Source organism: Nannospalax galili, unplaced genomic scaffold, assembly GCF_000622305.1.
Source record: "Nannospalax galili isolate Female #2095 unplaced genomic scaffold, S.galili_v1.0 scaffold415, whole genome shotgun sequence".
NCBI classification, from domain to species: domain Eukaryota; kingdom Metazoa; phylum Chordata; class Mammalia; order Rodentia; family Spalacidae; genus Nannospalax; species Nannospalax galili.
In genome coordinates, this window is record NW_008337494.1 from 2,435,677 (window position 1) to 2,460,627 (window position 24,951).

The window sequence follows — 24,951 nt, forward strand, 5'->3', positions numbered from 1 at the left end:
TTGTCTTTTCATTGTCTTAAAGACAATACTTCTCTGGAGAGCTAAGTTTTAATTTTGATGAGCTCCCATTTATCCATTTTGATTTTATGAATTGCATTTCCAGTATCATGCTTTATGTTTAGATGTATGTTGCATTTAAGGTCACTTTTGTATCTGCGCCCAAGCTTAATTTTGCATATGGATATGAATTATTCTAGTAACATTTGTTTAAAGCAAACCCTTTATCTGTTTACTATGCTTTGAGCCTCAACAACCAATTGTCCAGGGACTGGAGCGATGGCTCCATGGTTAAGAGCACTTGCTGCTCTTCCAGAGGACCTGAATTCAGATCCTAACACCCACATCAGGCAGCTCACAACTGCCTGTAACTCTAGCCTAGGGAATCTGATTCTCTCTCTGGCTTCCATCAGCACCTGCACACCCATTGCATACACTCACACTGATGTACACACACATACACCTAAAAAAATCAATTGTCCATTTATGTGTGATTTCATTTCTGGATTCTCTATGTTCTACTGATCTATTTATCTATAATTATATTAATATTACAGTCTTTTAAAATTAAAAAAATCATTATTTTTAAGACTTATTTTATTTATGTGTATGCATGTTTGCCCACATGAGCTTATGTGCACTGCATGTGTACAGGAATCTGTGGAGTCCAGAAGAAGGCATGAGATCTCCTGGAACTGGAATTACTATAAGCAGTTGTAAGTCATATGGAGCTGAGAATCAGATGCAGGTCCTTTGCAAGAATGTAAGCACTTTTAATTGACGAGCCATCTCTCTAGTCCCTAGAAACATTTTGAGTTCACAGCAAATAAAACCCAAACACATCAAACTTTGTGGAATTCAGTGAAAATAATATCCACATTAAATAATAGTATTAAGGAAGAAAAGCTAAAGTTAATTATTTAAACTTTCATCTAAGAACAAAAAAGTAAATGAAACCTAAAGCAAGCAAAAAAGAAACTAAGCAGAAATCAATGAGAGGAAGAGAGGGAGGGAGGGAGTAAAGGAGGGAGGGAGGGAGGGGAGAGAGAGAGAGAGAGAGAGAGAGAGAGAGACAGAGAGAGAGAGAGAGAGAGAGAGAGAGAGAGAGAAATGAAACAATTGCCTGAAAAAAACTAAACAAGTAAATCTATTTCTGTTAGACTGTTTAGGAAGCACTGGAAGCTGTCATGAATGGTAAACAGGGAGTGGCATAACTGAGCCTCACGTCAAAATGGTCATTCTATACTCTAGAGCACAAAGTTGCAAGAACAAGAAATGAAAACACCAGGATCAGCTCCTTGTTATTTTTAATTATGTGTCTGCATGTGTGTCTATGTGAGGGTATGTGCATGTGAGTGCAGTGCCCTTTGAGGTCAGTGGGTGCTAAAACTGTAGATTCTTAGGATTGGTCTCTTTGTTTGTTTGTTTGGTTTCTTGTTTTTTTTTTTTATTTTGAGACAAATTTAGAAGAAATGTATGGAAAACAATATAAAATAAAATCTTTTAAAATATGATAAAGTAAAAATATTACCAATAGTTTAATTAAAAAGAAAACAAAGAGGGCACAAAGGGAAAATGAAGAAGAAAAAGATGAAATGTTAGAACAGCTTCACGTGGGGTCTTCAAACCTTGGAGTTTATAAGCCAGGTACAAGCAGGGGGAGGGGTGGAGAGGCAGGGTCTGTTCGACTTGTCAGCCTTTGTCTTTCCTATAGCTTATGCTGGTGTTGGGGTTGTATTGGGCAGGTAGCTGACCTCTGCCAGAGTTATATTCAGTTTAGTAGCTTCTCTTCTTTTTGCACCAAGGATCTCTGCTGGCCACATTTAGCTTTGCAGTCTGTGGGTTGGACAGGTTCTCCCACCTGCCCCCCGACTCCCTGGATTGCACCTCCTGGAATAGATAATGTTTTAGCTCAAGTGTGTTGGAGGTGTGGGAAGCAACCACAGCACTGAGATCTGTATAGATGGAGGACCTGTGTATACCTTCAAGGCCACCTAAATACTAGTCATCCTGCTGGAGGGATACAGCTATGGCTGCCCGATAGGCCACTGGGGTGTCAGAGCTTTCGAAGTCAATAGCAGTGGAGGACTGCAGCTCCAGAGGGTTATCTACCCACTGACCTCAGGCTCAAGGCTGTCAAACTGCAGACTTCTCAGATTTATTTATTTATTTATTTATTTATTTATTTATTTACTTACTTATTTATTTATTATACTTATTTATTTTGAAAATTTTTATTGGATTTTTGTGTATTTCATACGGAACATCTTAATCATCTTTATATTCCCTTCCCCATTGGCACTCTCCCATAGGCCCCCTCACTGGAATTCATGCATTCTGTCATTTGTGTTAAGGCCTATTGTGCCAAGTTAGTATCCCTCGACATCCCTTAGTGTCAGTTCATCCACTGAGGTCTAGTCAGCCTATCTAGAGTCCCCCCCTTTAAGAAGATCAGTTCTTCCTAACCCAGCAGTAATCAGCTACCAATATGTCAGCTAAGATTGGGGCCTGCTGCCCATTTCCACAGTTCTGTGCTGGATTTTTGTCTGCTTGAGTTTGCATGAGTCTTGTGCTTACTGACACTATTGCTGTACATTCATATGAGCAAGGTCGCAGGAGTCTGTAGGACTCTGTTTCCATATGGTCATGCACCTCCTCTATGGCTCTTACAATCTTTCCGCCCCCTCTTCCAAAATGGTCCCTGAGCCCTGGGTGGGTGGTGTTTAGTATCGGAGTCTTGTCCAAAGATCTACACTCTGAAGACTCTTACTTTCTACGTTTTGGCCATTTCTGACCTTTTGTGTTCCTGACCATCTGTTGCATGATGGAGCTTCGTTGATGAGATCATGCACCTCCTCCATGGCTCTTACAATCTTTCCACCCCCTCTTCCAAAATGGTCCCTGAGCCCTGGGTGGGTGGTGTTTAGTATCGGAGTCTTGTCCAAAGATCTACACTCTGAAGACTCTTACTTTCTACGTTTTGGCCATTTCTGACCTTTTGTGTTCCTGACCATCTGTTGCATGATGGAGCTTCGTTGATGAGAGTTGAGAGCTGCATTAGTGTTCTCTACACCTCTTATTCTATGTTCTGTGAGCCTTAGGTGTAGAGGTTGCATTGTAGATATGCCACTTAGGCTTGGGCAATTCACAGACAATCTCTGTGTATAACCAGTTGTGGAACTCTGTAATAGTCTCCATCAGTTGCAAACGAGCCTTCTTTGATAAGTGGTGTCTGGGATATGTGTCTGTAAATATAAGAATCTATATTTTGCACATAGTAAGAAATTACATTTGTTAGGGATATGACAGCCTTGAGGTTTTCTCTATGATCTATGACCTCTTCAGCCATATGTATTTGTCTATGCTTACAGCACCACACATGAATTTCCTCCCATTAAGTGAACTTTAAATGCAGTTAGGCAGCTGTTGATTACTTTCAAGATAAAAGTGCCACTATTGCACCAATGTCAATGTCATTTGCTGTGCTGGTTGTTGATGTGGTTATTAGGTCTTAAAGCTGGGGTTAGATCATTAATTGATTTTCTCCCTTATCAGCTTATGTAGTGCTCTCCAAAGCTAGCCTAACAATTAAACATGCACTATGTCTACATGAGTCAATGTATATAGCTGAAGGCTACATAACAAGAAACAGTGCCAAACAGGAGAAAACTCCTTTTGAGTCATTGGCCAGGGTAGTCCAAGCAACTCCCAGAATTACACAGACCATGATTGCCTCCCAGAACTTCAAGGTAAGACCCTATTGCTGACGGCAGGACATACTTCAGACACAGGATATGGAGCAATGGAGCTGGAACTGACCTGGACTTCTCGGTTATATTAACTTTCTGGTCATTCAAGTTGGGGTTACCTTTTCCTCTACACCTCACTGCTTAAGCCCAGCCACCTGAGCCTACTCTTTTCAGCCTGTCAACCGCAGGCACTCCTGTTTTCTATATCTGCCCTCCAAGGCTGTCTCCTGCCCTAAAGCTGTAGCAGATTAACTTCAGGCTCTTGGACTTAGAATGTTCCCTGTTCTAAGACCCTCAGGGAAGCTCAGTTTTAAATAATAAGTGCCTTCTTGAGATGGCCCCTGACCACTGTCTTCTATGTCATATGGAGTGACATAATAGTATGCCTCTAAATGACTGAAGGAAACCTAAAAGTAGATTTGAGACATGTGAGGGCTATGGGCTTGTTTTGAGGGTAGACTGCCAATGTTTTCCACCAGGATGCCTGGCTTAGGCTTTGGATGGTGATTCTTCTCCCCCGTCCCCTTATAGGGAGCTGCATAGCTGGAGCTATGCTCAGTTTGCTTGTATTTTTTATGCATAACCTATCCTTGCTTTTTCCTGCACTGTAGCTATTATGATTTCCAATGATCTTTCTTTCCTCCTCTTTTGGGAATAAGGTCTATTTTTAAAATCTTATTCTAATTCTTCTCCTTTACCTGGTCATAGGAAGCCAGCCTCTAGACCACCATTTTTATCTGGAAGTTGTTTTTTTCAAATGGAGATGAGGCCATTAATTGGGTACTTTTTCTTTTTAATATACATATATTTGTCACATATTCCTCTTTAAGTACTTAGTCCATACATTTTGATGTATCATATTTTTATTTTCATTCACCAGAACGCACATTCTAATTTTCTTTTAGATTTATTTTTTCATTCACCAGTTATTTATTAAAATATTTTATTATTTTTATTTTACATGTATGAACGTATTGTCTGCATGTATGTAAGTGCACCTGTGTTGTGCAATGCCCATGGGGGTCAGAAGAAGGTGACAGATCCCCTGGAACTGTAGTTACAGATGTTGTTAACCACCATGTGGGTGCTGGGAATCAAACCCAGGTCCTCTGCAAGAGAAGTCAGTGCACTTAACCACTGAGCAATCTCTCCAGTCCCATTCATCAGTTATTTATAAGTGCATTATTTTCTCTTAAATATTTTTGAATTTCCCAGTGCTTGTATATATTACTTGAATCCTTTTAAATTCATTGTCTTAGCTTCTGTTCCCAAATATGGTCTGTCATAGTTTGTTTTTTGTTAATGTAATAAAACACTGACTGAGATCAACTTGGGGAGGAAAGGGTTTATTAGGCTTACATAACTTCCATGTCACAGTCCATCATGGAAGGAAGTCAAGGCAGGAGCCTAGAGGCAAGAACTGAAGCAGAGACCACAGAGGACTTCTGGTTTGTTCCACCTTTTTTTACACAGCCCAGACCCACCTGCCTAGGGATGGTACTGCCCACAGTGGGCTGGACTTTCCTACATCAATTAACAATCAAGAAAATGTCCCACAGACATCCACAGACCAATGGGTATATCTGTGGGGCAATTTTTTGATTGTGTATGTTTGAGGCAGGGTTTTGCTATGTAGCCCAAGCTGGTTTACAACTGGCTATATAGCCCAGGCTAGCCTTGAATGCACCATATTTCTGCCTCTGTCTCTGAAGTTCTAGGATACAGGCCATTGGGTCATTTACATAGATAGGGAAAGGCATGGATGGGGGAGGGGGTCTGGATTTCAGTGGGAAATGTTGTATGAAATTTTTAAAGCTCAATTAATACTAAAAAAAAATAACTTCTAAAGATTACTTGTAAAAAGTGCAATCCTTTGGGTGTTTCTTCTTTTATGTGTTAGGTGGAATTTGTTTAGTCCCAAGTATTTCTTCCTAATCGTGCAAGACTTTTCTGAGCACTTTATCACTGTTCAGCATCTTAAGAATACATTCAATTTATGTTATATTCTGTTTGGGTTGTTTCAGGTGACAGAGTAAATCTCGTACCTGTTCTATCTTGGCCCAAAGTGGAAGTTCATTGTATTGCCTGAACTGCAATGTATGAAAGCTAATATTTAAAGCCTATCACCTTACTAACTGCCTCTGAATACAAAATTTGAAAATAAAAACCAACTTCAAGTGTAATTGTATGTGTACACACAGGTAAATGAATCTTGGTTGAGTTATTGATTGCTCTGATTTGAAAGTGGGTTTTTAATAGGTTTGATTTTTCACATTTGGAATGAATTCAGAGTCAAGTTGAAAACCTTACATACTGACAGTTGACACTCAACTAAAATACCTTTATGAATCATGTCTAGAAATCAATATTTTGTGTTATTTCTGATCAATGTTGGCCCATACAAGGTGACACTTTCAGAAGAACTTTCAGACAGAAAATAACACTGAAACAAAATGAAACAAAAATGACAATGAAATATTAGGTAAATAGAAAATTTGTAGTCTTATTTTATATTTTTAGCACATTATAAGTGTTCACAATTTCTTGGTTAACAATTTATTCTTTGATTGGTATTTCTAATTTAATGTTTCCATTTTTTCTTTGCCAGTTTTCTGAACATTTGTTTATTCAAATGCTAGTGAAGCCATTACTTTCTGAATTATTTGTACTTTATGAAATAGTCTGTGATTGCTATTTCCAGAATTTTACATTCATTCACTTGTTTTCTATTAGGTTTAAGATACAATGTTTACTGAAGAATGTGATGGAAGGGTACGCATGGCACAACTGAAGTGTGCTTTAAGAAATCATTTAATGAATCAAGAATTCACAAAAAAGTAATTGAAACAATATTTAAATTATTTAGCAGAGAAAATGTCAAGGTGATTCTCTTTAGGTGGTAGACTTGCATCATGTCATGAAAGTATTTCAGGACAATAAAACTGAGTTGTATGTGACTAGCAAACACTAAAAAGAATCCCATAGGATTCAGAAGAGTGAAGAATTCCTTCCAGTCAAAATGGTCAGCAAAGACACAGAGGAGAGGATGTGTTTCAAAGACAGATGACTGCTGCATTTAAAATGGGATATGCCTAATTATAAGCCCACTAGGCTCAATTTCACTAGATCCACCTACAATGATGTTCTCTGGTATTTATTGCAGGTGTACTTAGATGTGGACCAGGTAGCTATCTATTTCTCTCTATTATATTTTAACCTACAAGGTTTATTTTTTGGCAGTTTGATATTGCTAGTGACTCACACTGAGCTTGATTCAGTGCAACTCTCAAATCTTTTCCTCTTATGATGCTGTTGAGCAACCTCTCTCCCTCACCACACTGGGGTAGTTGTTTTGCTGAATGTGTGTGTAGGCTTTTACATTTACAAACTGTTAAATGTCATCTTTCTGGATTTAGCTGAGAGTTTCTGAATGTTGAGATGTTCGAGGTTTCAGACACTAAAAGCTCACACATTTAATACATTCTTCAAACGTTATTCTACCAGAAAGTTTGATGAGTACATCATTTTGGCTACATTCCAGTAATTAATTTATTGCATCTAAACTGCAATTGGCATTGCAACAGTAGAACTGAAGCTTACAAGTAATTCTCTTTGTCAGATGATACAATGTTAAACTTTGTCAGCTGAAAACACTGAACCATACTGATAGAAAAAGAGGATTTGCTTCCTAATTCCAGTATACTTCCCTCAGCAAACCCCAGAAGCACCCACATCTACAGCACCTATATCCTGCAGTGTGTGATGGTCAAGGGCACATTCCTTGGTGTCTTTATAGGTGGCATAACAGGGTAGTGCTACTGATGAAACATCTCCCGGTAAAGAACTTCCCTGGAACTGCCTAGACAGCTTCCCTCAGTACTCCAGAGAGAAGATCCTCAGCTCATCTCTACCTCACTGTGCTACCTCAGATACACACCTGCCAACAGTTTTGGACCTCAGCCTGACAAGACAGAGGACTAGAAGCACGGGCTGCTCTTTCTCTCTTTTCCAGTGTTCTATCCTCCATGACTCCAACCCCTGCCACAGTTATTTGTTCAGATTATGTGTGTTTTCCCCTCCTCTTGGGACCCTGGCTGTTAAAGATCATTATTAAAGCTATCAGTAACACTTCTTTCTAGGAGAGAGATATGCCCAAAGCTATCCAAACCTTCCTGATACATAATAACCTCTCTAATAAGGCAGGAAATTTGATCATATAATATGAAAATATTCTCATAAAATGCCTAAAACATAAATTATGAAGGTTGTTTAATGGAGATGTGACTGATGTAGAATAACTTCATTCCTACATGTATCATTTCCTTTTCTTGGGACACCCCATCCTTCCATCATACCATGCTGGCTCCTTGTCATTCAAATCTCAGTTCAGATTTTAGCTTCTCACTGAAGCTTTCTCTGACCACTCAATCTCACTTTTTCTAGACTATCTCTGTAACATTTCCCCTTATAATTTCTTCATTTCAATTCTTATATTTACTTTCTATTTTCCCCTTTAATTTCTTATATACAAGCTCTAATTTAGAGTCTTTCTCTGTGATCATAGATACACAAGATAAAATGCTATTCAAAGAAGATATTTCATGGCTGGAGAGATGGCTCAGGGGTTAAGAGCACTGGCTGCTTTTGCAGAGGGTTCAGTTTCCAGAACCCAAAAGGTGGCTAACAACCATCCATAATCCCAGTTCCAGGGTTTCCTTCTTCAGGTCTCTGTGGGCATTGCGCTCACAGGTCCACTTACATACATACATACAGGCAGAACATTCATATACATAAAATAAAAATAAATGAATTAACACATTTAAAGGAGGTATTCCTTAAATATCTGCATTGAATGTACACTTTTGAATTCCTCATCAAGGGAAGAAAGTCTATTGAATCTCCGAAGAACAAATGTAGTTTGTAACTACATTTAAAATGTAGCTTGTAACTATATGCTACTTACCAATTTTGTTCTTTCCTTCTTCATACTTTATTCTTTGTAGAATATGATGCACAATTCTACTTCTTGTGGCATTGTTGAAGAAAGTGTCTTTGTTGTGTATGATGAAGCTGTACACATAACATTGAAAACACAAGGGGAGGATTAATGGGAGCTGAGGGATCTGGTTATTCTAATTTGGTGATGCTTGGATGTTGCTATCATCAATCAGTCCTGGAGGGTATGTCTGGAACAACATGAGCGAGCCCAGAGATCACAAAGCCCAGAGCCCAGAGAGCTCTGTGTAGTTTGGGGTCTCAGAAAAGCATTAATATCAGAGCAGGAGGAAGTTGGGGCTAAATGAGCTTTAGAAATCTTAAAACAAACTAACAGCAAGTTTAATTCTTATGTCTTGTTTTTTTTCTTAGTAAGACCATTACAGAAATTCAACTAAAAATTCATTCTTGCTTTACCTCCTTGGGTTTTTTGCCCTACCCACTTCCATATTTCAACAACATAGTGCTCCAGGAAATGTAAGAGTTGAAGTTGGCTTGAGTAATTCAGACAGAAGTTAGGTATCAAGGTCTGCTCTGACTCCGGAGTGAAGTGAGAGGTCAATGTCTCGAACTCACCTCTGTGCCTGGCCTTCCTTCCCAGGCTTTTTCTTGGTCAGGATCTTTGTAAAGTATGTACTTAAGATTTTTCTCTCTCAGCCAGTGGTTCCCCCAGTCTCCACTGTTTGTGGAGTCTGTCTCTCTCTCTCAATCTCTCTCTCTCTCTCTCTCTCTCTCTCTCTCTCTCTCATAACAATGACATTGGCCTTGCATTTCTAGTAGTCTTTCCCACCCTAAGGACCAGTTTTTCAGGTAATGGAGTATCTAAGCATCACACCATTCATCCTGAAATGGTCATTCTTTCCCAGAAATGTGATGAATGAAAGAATATCATCAATCTTACATGTAATTACTCCATAAAACATAAGGTTTATCAACTCAGCAAACTTATATTGGGTTCCTCCTTTAAGCTGGATACCACCACCACACGAAGGCTCATAAATGTTGGTAGATATCATGAGCAAACTCAGCTCCGAGATAATTTCTCCAGCAAATCTCTGCAGCCCTCCAACTGCACTCCTGTTCCTTTGAAGGTCAGTATGCCTGCCTCTGAACTATTTCTTATCTCACAAGCGCTGATCATTCTGTATTGTCATTTGTTTATATTTCTTCATCAGATGTTTACAGAAGATACTCCATAAGGCACTGATTATATAGATAAGAAAAAGTGATTGAATCTTTGTCTTAGAGAAGCTTAAGCCAGTGAAGATGGCAGACCATGAAGGAAATGAAAGACATGCCAGGGAAGGACAGACTCCTCCTCCTTCTGCATGCCTGTTCTCCCACTTAAGACTGTGAGCTGACTTGGGACAAGAGGGTGAGTCCTAATTCTAGAATCTCATGAGTGGTTAGAGCACACGCATGGCAAGTCATGAGGGTTTATATTGGGAAAACTGCTGTCACATGTTTTTCTTCCAGAAGATGGATTCTCAGTAGTTGATCCAGCAAGTGGAAGAGAAAGATCTGGCCTAGAATGAGGATGTCCTATTTGGGGTTCAGTTGGGAGCAATTTGGGAATGTGAGTTTAGGATCACAGATAAAAGAGAAGACAGAAATAGAAATCGTATTGACTGACTCCTCAGAGAAGTATTTTCCTCCCACTTTACTCCTCTGAAATCTCACAGAATATGGCTCTAAAAGCAATTTGACATGGGCAGGAGAGAAAGCTGCCATGTGAGCAACTGAGAAGTTGCAGCGCCTCTCACATTTCCTCTTGAGTTTTTTCGAGACATTTGAGGTCCCAAAGAGCAAAAGGAGACAATCAAGAGTTGTACCAAATGTTCTTTTAAAATTCATCCTTCTCCACTTGCTCACCTTGTTTTAGGCAGGCTATTACATTTTAATATCAAATAAAGCTGTCATAAACAAATAGAAGACATAAAAAACCCATTAGGACTTACGACACAAAGCTGACAAGTCCAACCATTGATGGGACAATTCCGGAACTAAAAGCCCACATCTCTCCTCCATTAAATGGTTCTCTGCTTCCTTTTCTTTTTATGGTGCCATTTACATCTTCTGAGCATACATAATAATTTTCTATAGTAAACCCCACAGACAAGTTCCAAAATTGTGTTTCCTTCTTTTTTCTGTCTAGGTTGTACCTGGAATTTGGGCAGTCTATGGTGGGAGCAAACACAGCTGGCATGAGCCAGTCCATGCACCCTAAGTATGAAAACTTATTCAACCATTTCAACAATCCATGTGGTAAAGAGCTTGTTTGCTCAATTTTATAAGTGAAAGGTCATACACACACACATACACATACAGGCAGACACACACACAGAGATAGGCACACACACATGCCACACACACAAACACACCACATCTATATACATAGGACACACATACACACACCACATGCACACATCACATACACACAACACATATACATACCTCACACATACCACATACACACACCACATGCATGTACACCACACACATCACATGCACACACACCACACATATACATCACATAAACACACATATCACATACATGTACAGCACACATTTCATAAACACATTACATACACATATCGCATGCACACACACCACATACACACACACCATATACACACACACACCACATATACTCACACATCACATACACACACATACGCACACCTGACCGATTCTAGCAAATGTGAATTTACAGTTTAGAAACTTGGCCCTGCTCTTACATGCTGACGGAGGGGTGGTAGATGAATACAGATCTTTGGGAGCCATTTGACCAGGTTTATCGACATTATGCAAATATCCTCATCATATATCTTTCTTATTATTTTTTAATCATTAAAATTTTTTTAATAACTACATGATTAGAAGAAGTATTTCACTACAGTTTTAACATGTTCAGTAACACACTCCAGAGCAAGAGCACATCTCTTTCAGAAGTGGCTGCAAGTTTCTAGGTTCACAGTTGAATTAATACAGCTATACAATATTGAACTCAGTATAAGCACTGTAAGACATAAAATTGAATGAGTTTTTAACCTTTAAAAAAGAGATCCATATATCTTGTAATAAAAATTCCTCTTTTGGAAATTTATTCTACTGATATAATTGCCCACATGCAACATAACAGATGTACAGGAATGCTCATCGTGGTATGAATTATAATAGTAAAAGTCAGAAATAAAGAATTCATCAGAGGTAGATAAGATCAGCAAGCTGCGATCCAGCTCTACAGTGGAATATTCTGCAACTATAAAGAGACTTAAGATGCCCATAGTAAATATTATGAATGTCCCATATGAGCTAGGCATGGAGGCACCAACATAGTATAGGAAGAGAACAAGTCTCAAAACAGGAAAACAACTATTTATGTCAAAGATAACATATGCATTTAAGGATGCATAAAGATATGTTTTCATGCACGGTTGCTGGCACATGTGTAGAGTGACTGTGGAAGGGTACATGTATATCTGGAAACACTGGAGAACTAGGTGTCTGGCAAAACGTGAAACAAACCTTATGCACACGGGAATTTTTATCATTTGTACTACGTATTAAAAGCTGAAAAGAAAGTAAAAGAAAATCAAAAGAAAATGAATTTTGTTCTAAGTCTATTCTCACCTTCCCCATGAAAGGCAAGGGGAACAAGTGCAGCTCTCTGATCGCATCTTCTTATTTTGCCTTTTTACAGAGGTTATGTAATTTCTCCAAAGATACACAATCATAAAAATGAGAAGGGAGTCAAAAACCATCTGCTGGGCTGGAAAGATGGCTCTGTGGTTAAGACTGCTCGCTGCTCTTCCAGAGGGCCCAAGTTTACTCCCAATGTTCACGTTAGGAGGCCCACAACTGCCTATAACTCCAGCTTCAGGGGATCTGAAGCCTTCTTCTCACCTCTGTGGGCATCCTCACACATGTGGCATATACATACAGACACACATAGACACAGAAGTTAGAAAAAAATTTTAAAGAATAGATTAAAAAACTCCACACATGCTTTGTTGTGGATCATCTTGTTTATTTGTAAAAGATCTTCCAGGATAACAGGTTTACCCATATACTTGTATGTGTGAAAGGGGCCTTTTAGCTCTACCTTCCCTGGGAGGAAGAACTTGCTGACCTGCTAAGTAATAGGCGGGTGAACCTAGTCCGGCTGACTTCCTGATAGAATCTCAACCTTCTATTTCCTGTGGTGGTCAGCAGCCTTGATTTGGGTATTACAGCCTCAATATCCCCTTTGATAGGGAGGGTTGAGAAAGAAATATACTGTGAAATTGGTTTTAGCTACAAACATCTTAGTGTTAAACTTGCTCTTTATTGATTGGTTCTTCATAAGGTCATCTGTATAGAGAGGTAAAGTAAAATTTGTGATATGCTGTGTCATTAAGTATTATGCTTGTTCTTTGTTAAGCGTTGTACATGGGGAGTGTGTATATTATATGGAAATGAGTGGACATGGGAAAATTCAACACCTCTGAATAGAACTTTTCTGAAACAATGACCGTGTTTTCTTTCCCTCTATGTAACATGGTGCCAACAAGCTAAAGGTAGCCTCTGAGTACTTGAGCTGTGGCTAGCGTACCTAAGAAAACAAAATTTAATTTATTCAATTTTAGTTGATTAATTATAGTTGCGCTAGCAGACACCACATTGCCAGTGCAAACAACTGTCTGTGTTATAGGTGAGGTTTTGAGCGTGTGAGCAGAGCCCAGCCCTCTCTCACTGATGGGATATTGACCCTGCATTACCTTCAGCAACAGTAACTGAAAAAAAAGAGAGGGCATGCTGTGAAGAATGCTCTACAGGACCATGTGCATGTTATCAGAAGACTTGGGTTTAAGTCCTTTTGTCACATAGAAGCTGTATGGCCTCAACAAAAGTCTTTGAATCCTTTGGGGGTATAGTTACTTGCTAGCAAAATGAGGGTCATAATGCTGTAGTTGCTCAAGGACAACATTAGATGACATCCAAAACTTTTGATCTCCATCTTTATAGAAGACAAAAATTTTCCCTTCCTTCATTCACTTTTATCTTAAAAGGAAAATGATACTGTAACATTCCCAATTTCACAAGTCACAAACTTAAAATGCATCCCTGACCCTCTCTTTATCTCAAGTTCAAGATCTAATCCAATAAGTTCTTCAGATCCCCCTTCTTAACTGTTATCCTGAATTTAGCGCTTCTGCAACTGTATTTTGAAGTTGTTCCCAGAACTGCTACAGTAGCCTCCTGACTGGTCTCCAACCACACCGTCCCCGTGGTTCATCCTCTGCAGGGCACACAAAATGATCTTTTAAAACTCGGGAAAAGGTTATGCTTCTCTGCTTTAACTCTTCGGTGGCATCCTGTAGACTTGGAACAAAGTCCAAACTCCTCTTTGTACAGTTCTACGTGATCTGACGCCTGCCTATACCAAAGACTTCGCCTCCCTTCTCTTTTCCTTATTTCTTCCCTTTCTCATTGTAAACAAATAAGTAACATTGCCCTTCTTTTCCACTCCTGACCGAACCAAGCTTGTCAGTTCTCTTATTCCAGTACTGGAAACTGGACCCAGGGCTTTGAATATGATAAGCATATGCTCTACTTATGAGGTATGTACCCAGCCTGTGAAAACTGTAAGTTACATCTAGAGGATGCTATGATAGATGGTAAAAGAAAATGCCCCAAATTCACCCTGTCTAATTCCTCCATACTACTTTGTGATGTGAGCTTCTTGCTCTTTTCATCAGTAGGTAAAGTCTAACTCTTTACGTCTTGAATTAGAGCAAGAATTGTGACTACTTTTAATACTAGACTGTGGGGAAATATATTTAGATATAGGTTCTTCAGTTTATATTCTTGCCAGCTTAGGATGCTGCCCCAAGTCTGACAAGGTGAAGAAGCCCGAATAGCCCCTCTGAAGATGAAAGAAAAAAGAAACACAGACAAGAGCTGGCACCAAATGCCAACTGAGCACAGGAAGAGTTGCAGCACATGGTGATTCCGCATGAACCAGCAGAAACCCCAACTAGTTGAGTCTAACATAATACCCAACAAGATGGTTGTTGTTTAAAGGCAGTAAGTTTTGTAGTAGGTTGTTATGGGGCAATAGAAAACCAATGTACCTTTCCTGATGGCTGAAGTTCCATTACTTCATAATACAAAAAGAAAGTAAAGGTTAATGTTTTAAAAATAAAGATTTCAAGAAATCTTCTTAATTAGACTTTTAAATAGAGATCTCTATTTTAACAAAGAGAAGCAAAGGTGATACAGTTAACTGTCACTTTATGTCCTCAAATTAATGAAAATCTAAGTAGGAACAAAGCAACCAATTAATTTTTTTATGTGACAAGGCCTATTTTGAGAGTTTTCTGGGCTTTAGGCAACTGAAGTGCAGAAGCTTAATTTTTTTAATCTTAAGTACACTTGTTAGAGAAAAGGGATGAGAAGATTATCAGATCAAATGTATAATATTCCAAGTTAAGACAGGTAAAGCTTTTTAAGGCTCTTTTTAGGATTAATGTGGTAAGCTGCTGGAATGTGTGAGAGTCTTTAAAAATTCAAAGTCATTTCTAATTGCACTTCATGATATCATCTTTACTAAGAATTAAATATGAATAAAAATACCTGTTCTTGAGACTTCTGGGTAAAGACTGGAAATTAGACACTTGCATTCAATTTGAGTCATTCCAAAAGCCCATGAGAATAAAATAGTAGTGTGTGCATGTGTGATTAAATAGAAATTCAAAAACTCCTGAGTGTTGGGGTGAAAGGCATGTGCCATGCTACCACGCCTGACCCAACACTTTTCTGGTTGCAAGAAACATCTCACTAGCAAAGACAGAAACTGAAAGTGAAAAGAAAACAATATTTTAAGCAGGTTAATTCTGAGAATGAACAAGAATAGCTACATTCATATACAACAAAACAGATTTTAAGCTAAAGTTAGATGAGACAGTGAAGATTTTTATATATTGATAAAGGGAATGCTCCCTCAAGAAAATATAACTAGCAAAAATATTCTGAATATTGAAATATCCAATTTTATGAAACAGACACTATAAGATATAAAGAGAAAAGTAAATTAAAACTACTTAGAGAGTTCACGTTACCCCAGTCAGAATGACTGAGATCCAAGAAGTAATAACAAATGCTGGTGAGGATGCGGGGAAAGGGGAACACGTATTCCCTTTTGAGGTTGTCCTCCCACTCTGAATATTGTAACCCAGCTGTTCTTCTTGGAAAAAATTACTAGAGGTTCAGAATTTAAAAAAATATATAATCTGGAACTGGAAACAATCATCCTGAGTGAAGCAACCCAAGCCCAGAAAGACAATCCTATGTGCTCTCTCTTATAAGTGCATGCTATCTTTGAATCTTTAGATATGTGTGTTTCAATGGGAAAATCCATGGCAGTTAGTGTTTCAATGGGAAAATCCATGGAGGTAAGGGGCCATTGATGGAGTGGGACTCATTGGAGGGAAGATAGAATGCAGTGGAATAAAGGAGAGAGGGGAGTAACAGAATAGGAAGGGTAAATGGGGAGGGGAAGGGGAGGGCAGGGTAGATGAGGGAGTATGGGGAGGGATAACTAATACTGAAGGCCTTTTGAAAAAGTCACAATATGGAAGCCTACTACTGTGGACACTTCCTAAAATATATGCATATACATTTTCACATACAAAAAAAGAGTTTAAATGGAATTACCCTATGTGGGGAGACAATGCTCCTACCAGACACCACAAGCTAGCAAATAAAAATCCCAGTGCCAGGAATGGGCTTCCTCTTTTGGAGTTGTTGACCGGGGCAGGGGGGGGGTGTCCCATAGACCCTCAAACAATACTCGCTATTGCCATTGCTCTTGGTTATACTCCAGAACTTGATGATAAGACCATACTGTTGAAGACACTATATCCATAGTCATAGGACTAGCTGCTTGTAACAGAGGACCTGAGATCAGCTCCCAGCACCCACTTGTTGACTAACAGCTGTCTGCAACTCCAGTTCCAGGGATCTAATGCCCTCTTCTGGCCTCTGTAGGCATTGCACACATGGGTGCATTAATGCACACATGCAAAAAACACTCATACACATTACAAAAAAGAGAATGGTCTGACAAGATATGCTCACTGATGCAATAGTGCCATGAATGATATGGGAGTGAGTTAATCAGCCATTTTATTATTGGATTTGAGGCCTGCTTCAAAGGATGAAGCCTATAGCTGGCACTGTTACAGGGTCAAGATCCTATGGCTAGGTATGTCACAGGCCATAAGGGAGAACCTATTACCATTATTCTGCTAAATGGTCCTAGTATTAAATCAACTCTGAATGTTGTATCATTATATTCATAGATTATTGCACCTTTCAACTCTCGCCAGAGAAGTTTCTTCTTGAAGCAGATGGCAATTGGTCACTGTGCAAAGAATAAAGACTATAGAGTGCTCAGCTCTATATGAGGCACCTTTGTATCACACCCTTTCCTCACAAGGCTCTATGATCTTTGTGGAAGAGGGATCAGAAAGGTTGTAAGAACCAAAGGTGGTGGATGAATACAAAGAGTTTTCTGGACAAAACAGGCCTGTTGCACATAATGAACCCACAGAGGTTGTGACAATATATGCAAGATCTGCACAAGCCCAAGCCAGACAAAATTCCAGCATAAGGCGTGTAATGAATCCCCAGTCCTAGCTGAGCAGCTATTGGCAATCGATAGCTGCTGGGAGACAGAGACTCAGTTTTTTTAAGGGTGTGATATTGGATAAATTGACCAGGTTCCAGGAGGTGGAGCCACACCAAGATTCTATGGGGAACACAAATTAGACTCAATAGGCCTTAAAGTAAATGGGGTACAGAGGTAGAGTGGATCTGAGAGGAGATGGGGGAGGAAGTCTGAATATAATCAAAATATACTACGAAATTCTCAAAGAATCATAAAAATGTTATTAAACAAACAAAAGACATCAAGTTGGGGGTAGGGTAGTGAAGGTGGATCTGGGAGGAGTTAAAGCAGAGAGTTAGGGGTAAATATGATCATATATTATGTTCTCAAAGAACTAAACTAGTTTTTAAAACATAAAAACAAAAAAGAAGGAATGTAAAAACACCCACTTTCTTGGTAAAAGATAACAGCAGTCTTTGTGCTAAGCATTATTTAAACTTAGACTAGTAACTTCTGTAACCTCAGGTCCTTACCTTTCTAATGAGGGTGCCAGCAAAACTCTATGCTGGTAGGATGTTTGAGGAAGAGATGATACTACACGTAGTCTACTTGTATATACAGTGTCTTTATCAATGGAAACACAATGACTATTAAAAGATAGCTATCAGTTTTCCAATAATTTATTTATTTTTATGTGTATGAGAGTACTGCCTGCATGTATATAATACATCTGTGTTATGCAATGCCTGTGGAGTTCAGAAGAGGGCGTCAGATCCCCTGGAACTTCAGTTATGGATGGTTGCTAGCCATCATGTGGGTACTGGGAATTGAACCTGGGTCCTCTGCAAGAGCAGTCAGTACTCTTATCTACTGAGCCATCTCTCTAGCCCTTTTATCAGTTTTTACAAGGATTATCAATCTTCAAAGTTCTAAAAGCTCCCAATATACCTGCTATTTTGACGTTAGATATTGTGAAATAGTTTCTTTGAATGAAATACTTTCATATTCACAAAATGCACAGAAAAAATAATTTGAACATCCATATACTACTAAGTAAATTAAGAAATAAAACTTGGCAAATATCGTTGTAGCTCAGGGCGCTGCTGCCACCCAACTGCTTCCTTGCCTTGGAGGTAATCATTATTAAGAAGTTTCCAACATGTGCTCCTCAAAGAGCAGTTTTATGTTTTAAAGATTTGCAGAAAAGGTATCTTGCTTACTAATCTGCTGTAACTTGCTTTGCTTGCCCAACACTGGGATTCATTCTTCTGGAGACAAAGAGCTCTAGTTCAGCCACACCCCACTGAGGATGATGGCTTACTGGTTCATTCTCTTGGTGGATCATTAGCTTGTTTCCAGTTTTTTACTGTTACAGGAAATGCTTTGGTAAACATGACATAGTGTGAAGATGAGCATCTTTTGAGGAAGCACACTCTATACTACAGCTTGATATTGCTAGGTCTGTGGTATATATACATTTGGACAGACGTTAGGAAAGAGCCAGTGGTTAGAATTAGGGCTCCAATTCACTTACAGGTACATCATCCTGATCAATATGATTCATGGTGAGCTCTGTTAATTCCTGACTTTGGGAACGATTTTTAAAAAGAATGGGTTTAAGGTTCTTTTTAGTACTATTTACTGTAGTCTAATGTGTTTTCTGACAGAACAGGAACACACGATAGGCTAAGCTGCATATGCAAACATTACCATGTATCATGGTAAAAAGATGTCAGGAAATAATTTAACTCAATAAATATTTTCAAAAGTCATTTATATAACAAGAGAGCATGGATCAATTGAGCCAGAGGCTGAATCCTGTTTGTAATTCACAATAGGCCAAACAGTGCTTTTGACATTGACTTAGTGAGCACATAGTCCAAAGAACTGGGAGGTGCCTGATAATGTGGATGTTAGAAGAAATAGGATGTGTGGAGGGGAATAATATTCAGGAAAGAAAAGAGAAAGAATGCTACAGGAAAAGAGAAAAGTGATGCTGTGGAACAGATATTTCAGAACAATTTTACCTTTAAGAACGGGCCATGAAAATATACACATGTATAATTAACATAATTAAAGCCATTATTTACACATAAAATTCCACTGACATTATTAAAAAGTAGACATTTGTTGAGCATTTACCATAGGCCTGAATTGTTGATTTTCATATTATTGTAATTAAAGCTCATAATGACATGCCTTGTGAGTTACAGAGATGGTCTCTGGGTTCCTCATCCAAATAACTCAAGAGCGTGGCTCCTAACCAGAGTTTATATAAACTTAACCATTAGCCAAAAGTGTGATTCATTTATCTTTGTCCAGTCCTACCCAAGGCCTATCTCAGAGCTAGTGCTTGATGTTGATTGAACTGAAATGAGTGTTCACAATGAAAACCTATTGGCAACTGATTATTGCTTAGCTAATGGGAGGGAGAGTTGATATTATCTAAGGGGGTGACTCTAGATAGGCTGACTGGATAGGACTTAACACATAAAATAGAGTGCATGAAATCTGATGGAGGGGATTATGAGGGAGTATGGATTGCGGATGAACTCTAAATATGGTTAAGATCTGTTGTATACGCCAGCTGCAGGCAGCTGCCTAGATTTCCTTGTATCTAGGCAAGTGTCACACAGCTGGGAGAACAGCAGCCAGTGGCTGGTTGACATTCTGAGCCTGGTTCATGCCAAATCTGTTGTTAACTATTCCAGGATGTCAGCATAGTTGTTAAAAAAAAAAAAAGATCTATTGTATGAAATGCACAAAAACTCAGTAAATACATAAAAAGAAAACTTCACTATTCACATTTATTAGAGTTCAGTTTTATTTGGTATTCAAAAATAAACCAGAATGAAAAGCAAACCATTTTTGAAAATCTGTAAAAATAAGTTTGGAAAAAATAAATGGCTTTCTAACTAATTCTTAGACCATAAAATCCAGCTTAGAATACGCCAAGCCCCTCAGCCTTCTACTAATTAGACTGTAACTGAAATTCAATAAATAGTAGCATTTTACTCAAATTCTCTAGGCAATTGTCACTGCATACATTTATTATTCAATGACTCATCCGCAGCTACTATCTAGGTCTGGTCTTGGCCATGGATCTTCTTTTTATTTTCCTTTGTTGGTACTCAGTTGTCTCAAGTGTGGACAAAGGGACAGACCTATCCACTTCTCTCTAGTTCATTTATATTGCTGTGAGTACCAAAGCCTTAGAAACGCTGCCAAGTGTCTGCAAAATTTAGAAGTTGGTAAAATTTATCTCCCACAATCCCTGCTTTCATTTTTCTGCTTTGGCATATTTCCCTTCTGTTCTCATGTCATCCTTTATCTGTCATGGATACAGACAAAATATCCCTTCTAGAGCTCTTCCTCCTCTTTAAAAATGATTTGTTTCTTCATAATGGGGTATAAATAAATAATTAGATTAAAAATTTCATTTGTGCAAGAGACATTTTTATTAATTCAAGATGTGTTTATCCAAAGGATGAAAGTTCAACTTATAAAATTCCAGGTAATAAGAGAATATTCTCTATTAAAATGCCTGATTACTATTCTCTGTGATACTAGAATGGGGTCTCTGTAAATTACACGTTTGCTTTGCCTGATTTGCTTTTTCAGTTCATGCACTAGAGAGAGACTGGAAAGGGAAGAGAAGTTGAAGGTACTCTTCTGGAAACAATCATCCTGAGTGAGGTAACACAGACCCAGAAAGACAAACGTCCATGTTTTCTCTCATAGCTGGATGCCAGCTTTGAAATCTTAGATATGCATGGCTCAATTTGAAAATCCAGAGAGGTCAAGGAACTAACAAATGGTCATGGGTGGGTGGGTGGCTTCCTGTGAGGGGTGATGGAATGCAATGATATGAAGGGAGAAAGGGGAGCATTAGAGGCAGAAAGGTTAAATGGGGTGGGGAGTGGGAAGGCAGGCCAGAAGAGGGAGATGGGGAGTAATGATAAGTAACATCAAAGGCCTTTTCTAAAAAAAGCCACATGGAAAACTACCACTACAGAAGTTTCATTTTTAAAAATATTTTATTATTTTTTATGTGCATATGTGTACTGCCTGCATATAGGTAAGTGCACCCGTGTCGTGCAATGCCCACAGAGGACAGCAGAAGAGGCTGTTGGATCCCGAGGAACTGGAATTATGGACAGTTGTTAGCCGCCATGTGGGTGCTGGGATTCAAACCCGGGTCTTCTGCAAGAACAAGCAGTGTTTTTAACTGCTGAGCCATCTTTCCAGCACCAGACATATCTTAAAGTATATACATATACATTATAAAAAGAAATTAAAGGAAGTGACTCTATAATGGGGACATTGCACTTTCTAGACATCATAGACTAATGAGGAAAAAAAAGCCTCAATGCCAGAAATGGACTCACTCTACAGTAGCTGTTGACCAGGGGTCCCATGGACCCTCAAACAATACCGGCCTTTGTCCCTGCTCTTGCTAACCCACCAGAACTTGATGATAAGGCCCTATTGCTGAAGACACTACATACATGAGCTATAGAACAAACAAGGAACAATCAGGCTGGTGCTGAATTCAGAGCCTCATCTCTAGTAGCTAGTGTTCATAGTGCTGGAAGGTGCTATGCATGCTACTGGAAGGAAAAAAACATCAACCTCACCCAACTATGAATTCTGTAAACTACAGTAACAACTGGACTGGCAAGATATGCCCACCAGTGCAATAGCGGTATGATTATTATGGGAGTAACTAACTACTCCCTTATTTGATTTAAGGTCTGCTTCTTAGAATGGAGCCTATATCTGACATTGATAGCATGCTTAGGAATCTGAGGCTAGACAAGTCACAAGATAAAGGGGAGAGCCTAAAACTAGTTATCTACTAATATTAAAGCAACTCTCACCAGAGAAGTTTCCTTACGCAGTTGATGGTGATTAATACAAAACCCCACAACTGGCTGATGTGCGGAGTATAAGAGGCTGCAGATTGCTTATCCCTGAATAGGACACCTACATCAAACTTCTGCCTCCTAAGGTTCAGGGATCATTGCAGAAGAGAGGGTGGAAATATTGTAAGAGTCAGAGGTGGTGAATGAACACAAGGAAATAGAGTTTTCTAGACAGCTGGTCAATTACTCATATGAACTCAAAGTAATAGTGACAGCATGCACAAGTCCTATGCAAGATCAAGTCAGACAAAATCTGAGCATAGACATGGGGAAGAAATCCCAACCCAATTTAAGGAATTTTTGGCAACTGGATGGCTGCTGGGAGGGGAAGAGATAGTCTCCTACAGGGATGAGTCACTTGGTAGGTTTACGTGGATGGTCCTACACTGAAGAACATGGGGATACAAATCAGACTCTATAGGATATATAATATATATATATGTATAATAGAGACCATTAAATTGAGTGAGGGGCAGTAAGGGGAGATGCAGATAGGGAAGGGGATCTAAATACCATTAAATTATATTGTAAGAAAATTGCAAAAATTCGATTTAAAAATGTTTTTGAAAAAGATTCACTTTAAAAGATGGAACCTATACCTGACACTGATATCAGGCCTAGGATCTTGTGTGACTAGACAGGTCACAGGCCACATGGGAGAGCCTACTACCATTCTGCTAAATAAACACAATATTAAACTGATTCCTAATGACTTACTATTATAGCCATAGACTAACACATCTCTTACTTCTCTCCAGACAAGTTTCCTCATGTAGCAGATGGTGATTAAAACAGAAACCCACAACTGGCCATCATGAAGAGAATCAGAGACTGCAGAGTACCTTATCCATGAATAAGATACTTACATCAAATTCTGCCTCCAAAGGCTCAGGGAACATCATAGAAGAGGGGGTAGAAAGATTGCAAGAGTCAGAGGTGGTAGATGAATCCAAGGAAACAGTTTTATGGATAGCTGATCAATTACTCATATGAACTCACAGCAATGGTGATAGAATATAAGTTCAAGCCAGACAAAATCCCAGCATAGAAGTACGGAAGTGGGTAAGAAACCCCAGCCTACCTAAAGAACTACTGGCAACTGATAGCTGCTGGGAGGGGAAGTCAGTCTTCTTTAAGGGTGTGACACTGGGTAGGTTAATCAGGCTCCAGTGGATGGACCTACACTGAATGGCATTTAGGAACACAAATTCGACTTAATAGGCATATATATATATTTGAAATCAGGCAAGGGATAGTTAAGAGGGAGTACGGATAGGGGAGGGGGCCTAAATATGATCAGAATACATTGCATGAAACTCAAAAAATTCAATAAAGAACTTTGAAAAGTTTAAAAGATTTTAGTACATCGAAAGATCATTTTTTTGTAAATTAAATAAATAGTTGCCTAGGATGGACCAGGTATGTGGCTTTACTTTATATACTTTGAGAAACTCAAATAAAAGACTAGAATTTCCTTGTAATTACTTCTGACTGCTAAATTATGGTTTGTATAGTATCCAGACACAGAAATAAGTAATCCTGGTACAACATAGTCAGCTTCAAATCAAAGATTTTACAAAGGCTAATGAGCTCAGAGGCCTAAAGCCATCTGCATGTAACAGACATTTCATAAAGCAGACAGCCCTTGAACTTTTTCCTGATGGAAAAAGGTTTTATCAAGAGTGAGAGAAAATAAATTCCCTTATACAGAAAGAGCAACAGTCAGGGAATACTTAGGAACCTCTATTGCTGGGTTGTAAGAGGATCTGTCCTGGAGGCTGAGGAGAGGAGAGGATACTGCAAAGGCAATTTTTCATGTCATGCTACAAAGTTTGAACTTTATCCTGAAGACCCCAGGAGTCACTGAAGATATTACGCATAGAAGCAATGCTGTATCATTGGCAATGATTGCACCTTCTATAGAAGATATAAGGCCAAACTGAAAGCCTTCCACACTCTGCTCATGACCTGTGGCCTATAAATCTAGGAGGAGGAAGTGTGTCCTCCTTCTAACTGCACAAACGTGCTACATAAATTGGTGGCCGGAGTCTTGCAAATGATCTGGGACATGAGTGCAGTGCACAGATGTGACTGTGAGGAAAGACAAAGAAGAGGAGGAGGCTATCCTAATTGTGCGTGTAAGAGCTGGTGGCCACTTCCCAAAGGGCAATGGCAGTGAGTTGAGAAGTGAGGAGGAAGGACCAAAATGATTTGCTGGTGATGACAGACAGTGAGGAGGACCATAGTTTCAAGATCAGTCAGAGTGTAGTGGTGATGTCATTACTCTTGAGTAGGGAAAAACCGATGGTGTATGTATAGGGTTAAAGGTGAGGAAACCAGGAATGCCAAGAGCCAAGTACAACCCTATGCATAAACACAGTTCTAAGATGTGGCCCTGGATCAGCAGCCACTTCAATGATCTTTATTTGCAGCATGTTCAGATTTAATATCATCCACACAGAGTTACTCCTAGATGTCCCTAGATGTGAGAAGTACACTGTCCTGGCCCTAGTCTTTAGAAAGCTCAGAAATGGCCATCCCTCATCTATCACAATGATTTTCTGTCAGTGGTGGAACTCTGGTAAGTTCTTTAGTTCTGTGTTCATTTCTCCATTCTTTTTTATTATTTTTT

General features: G+C 39.0%; 1 protein-coding gene across 2 annotated transcripts in view; it reads right to left on the reverse strand.

The window, feature by feature from the left end:
* Ano4 (anoctamin 4) overlaps positions 1–24,951 on the reverse strand; it is a 342,978-nt gene that overhangs the window by 88,076 nt on the left and 229,951 nt on the right. For both annotated transcript variants that reach the window (XM_017798033.1, XM_008832628.1), the window contains one exon: positions 8,710–8,816. In XM_017798033.1, coding sequence (XP_017653522.1) covers positions 8,710–8,816 — 107 coding nt within the window. The remainder of the gene's footprint in view (positions 1–8,709; positions 8,817–24,951) is intronic.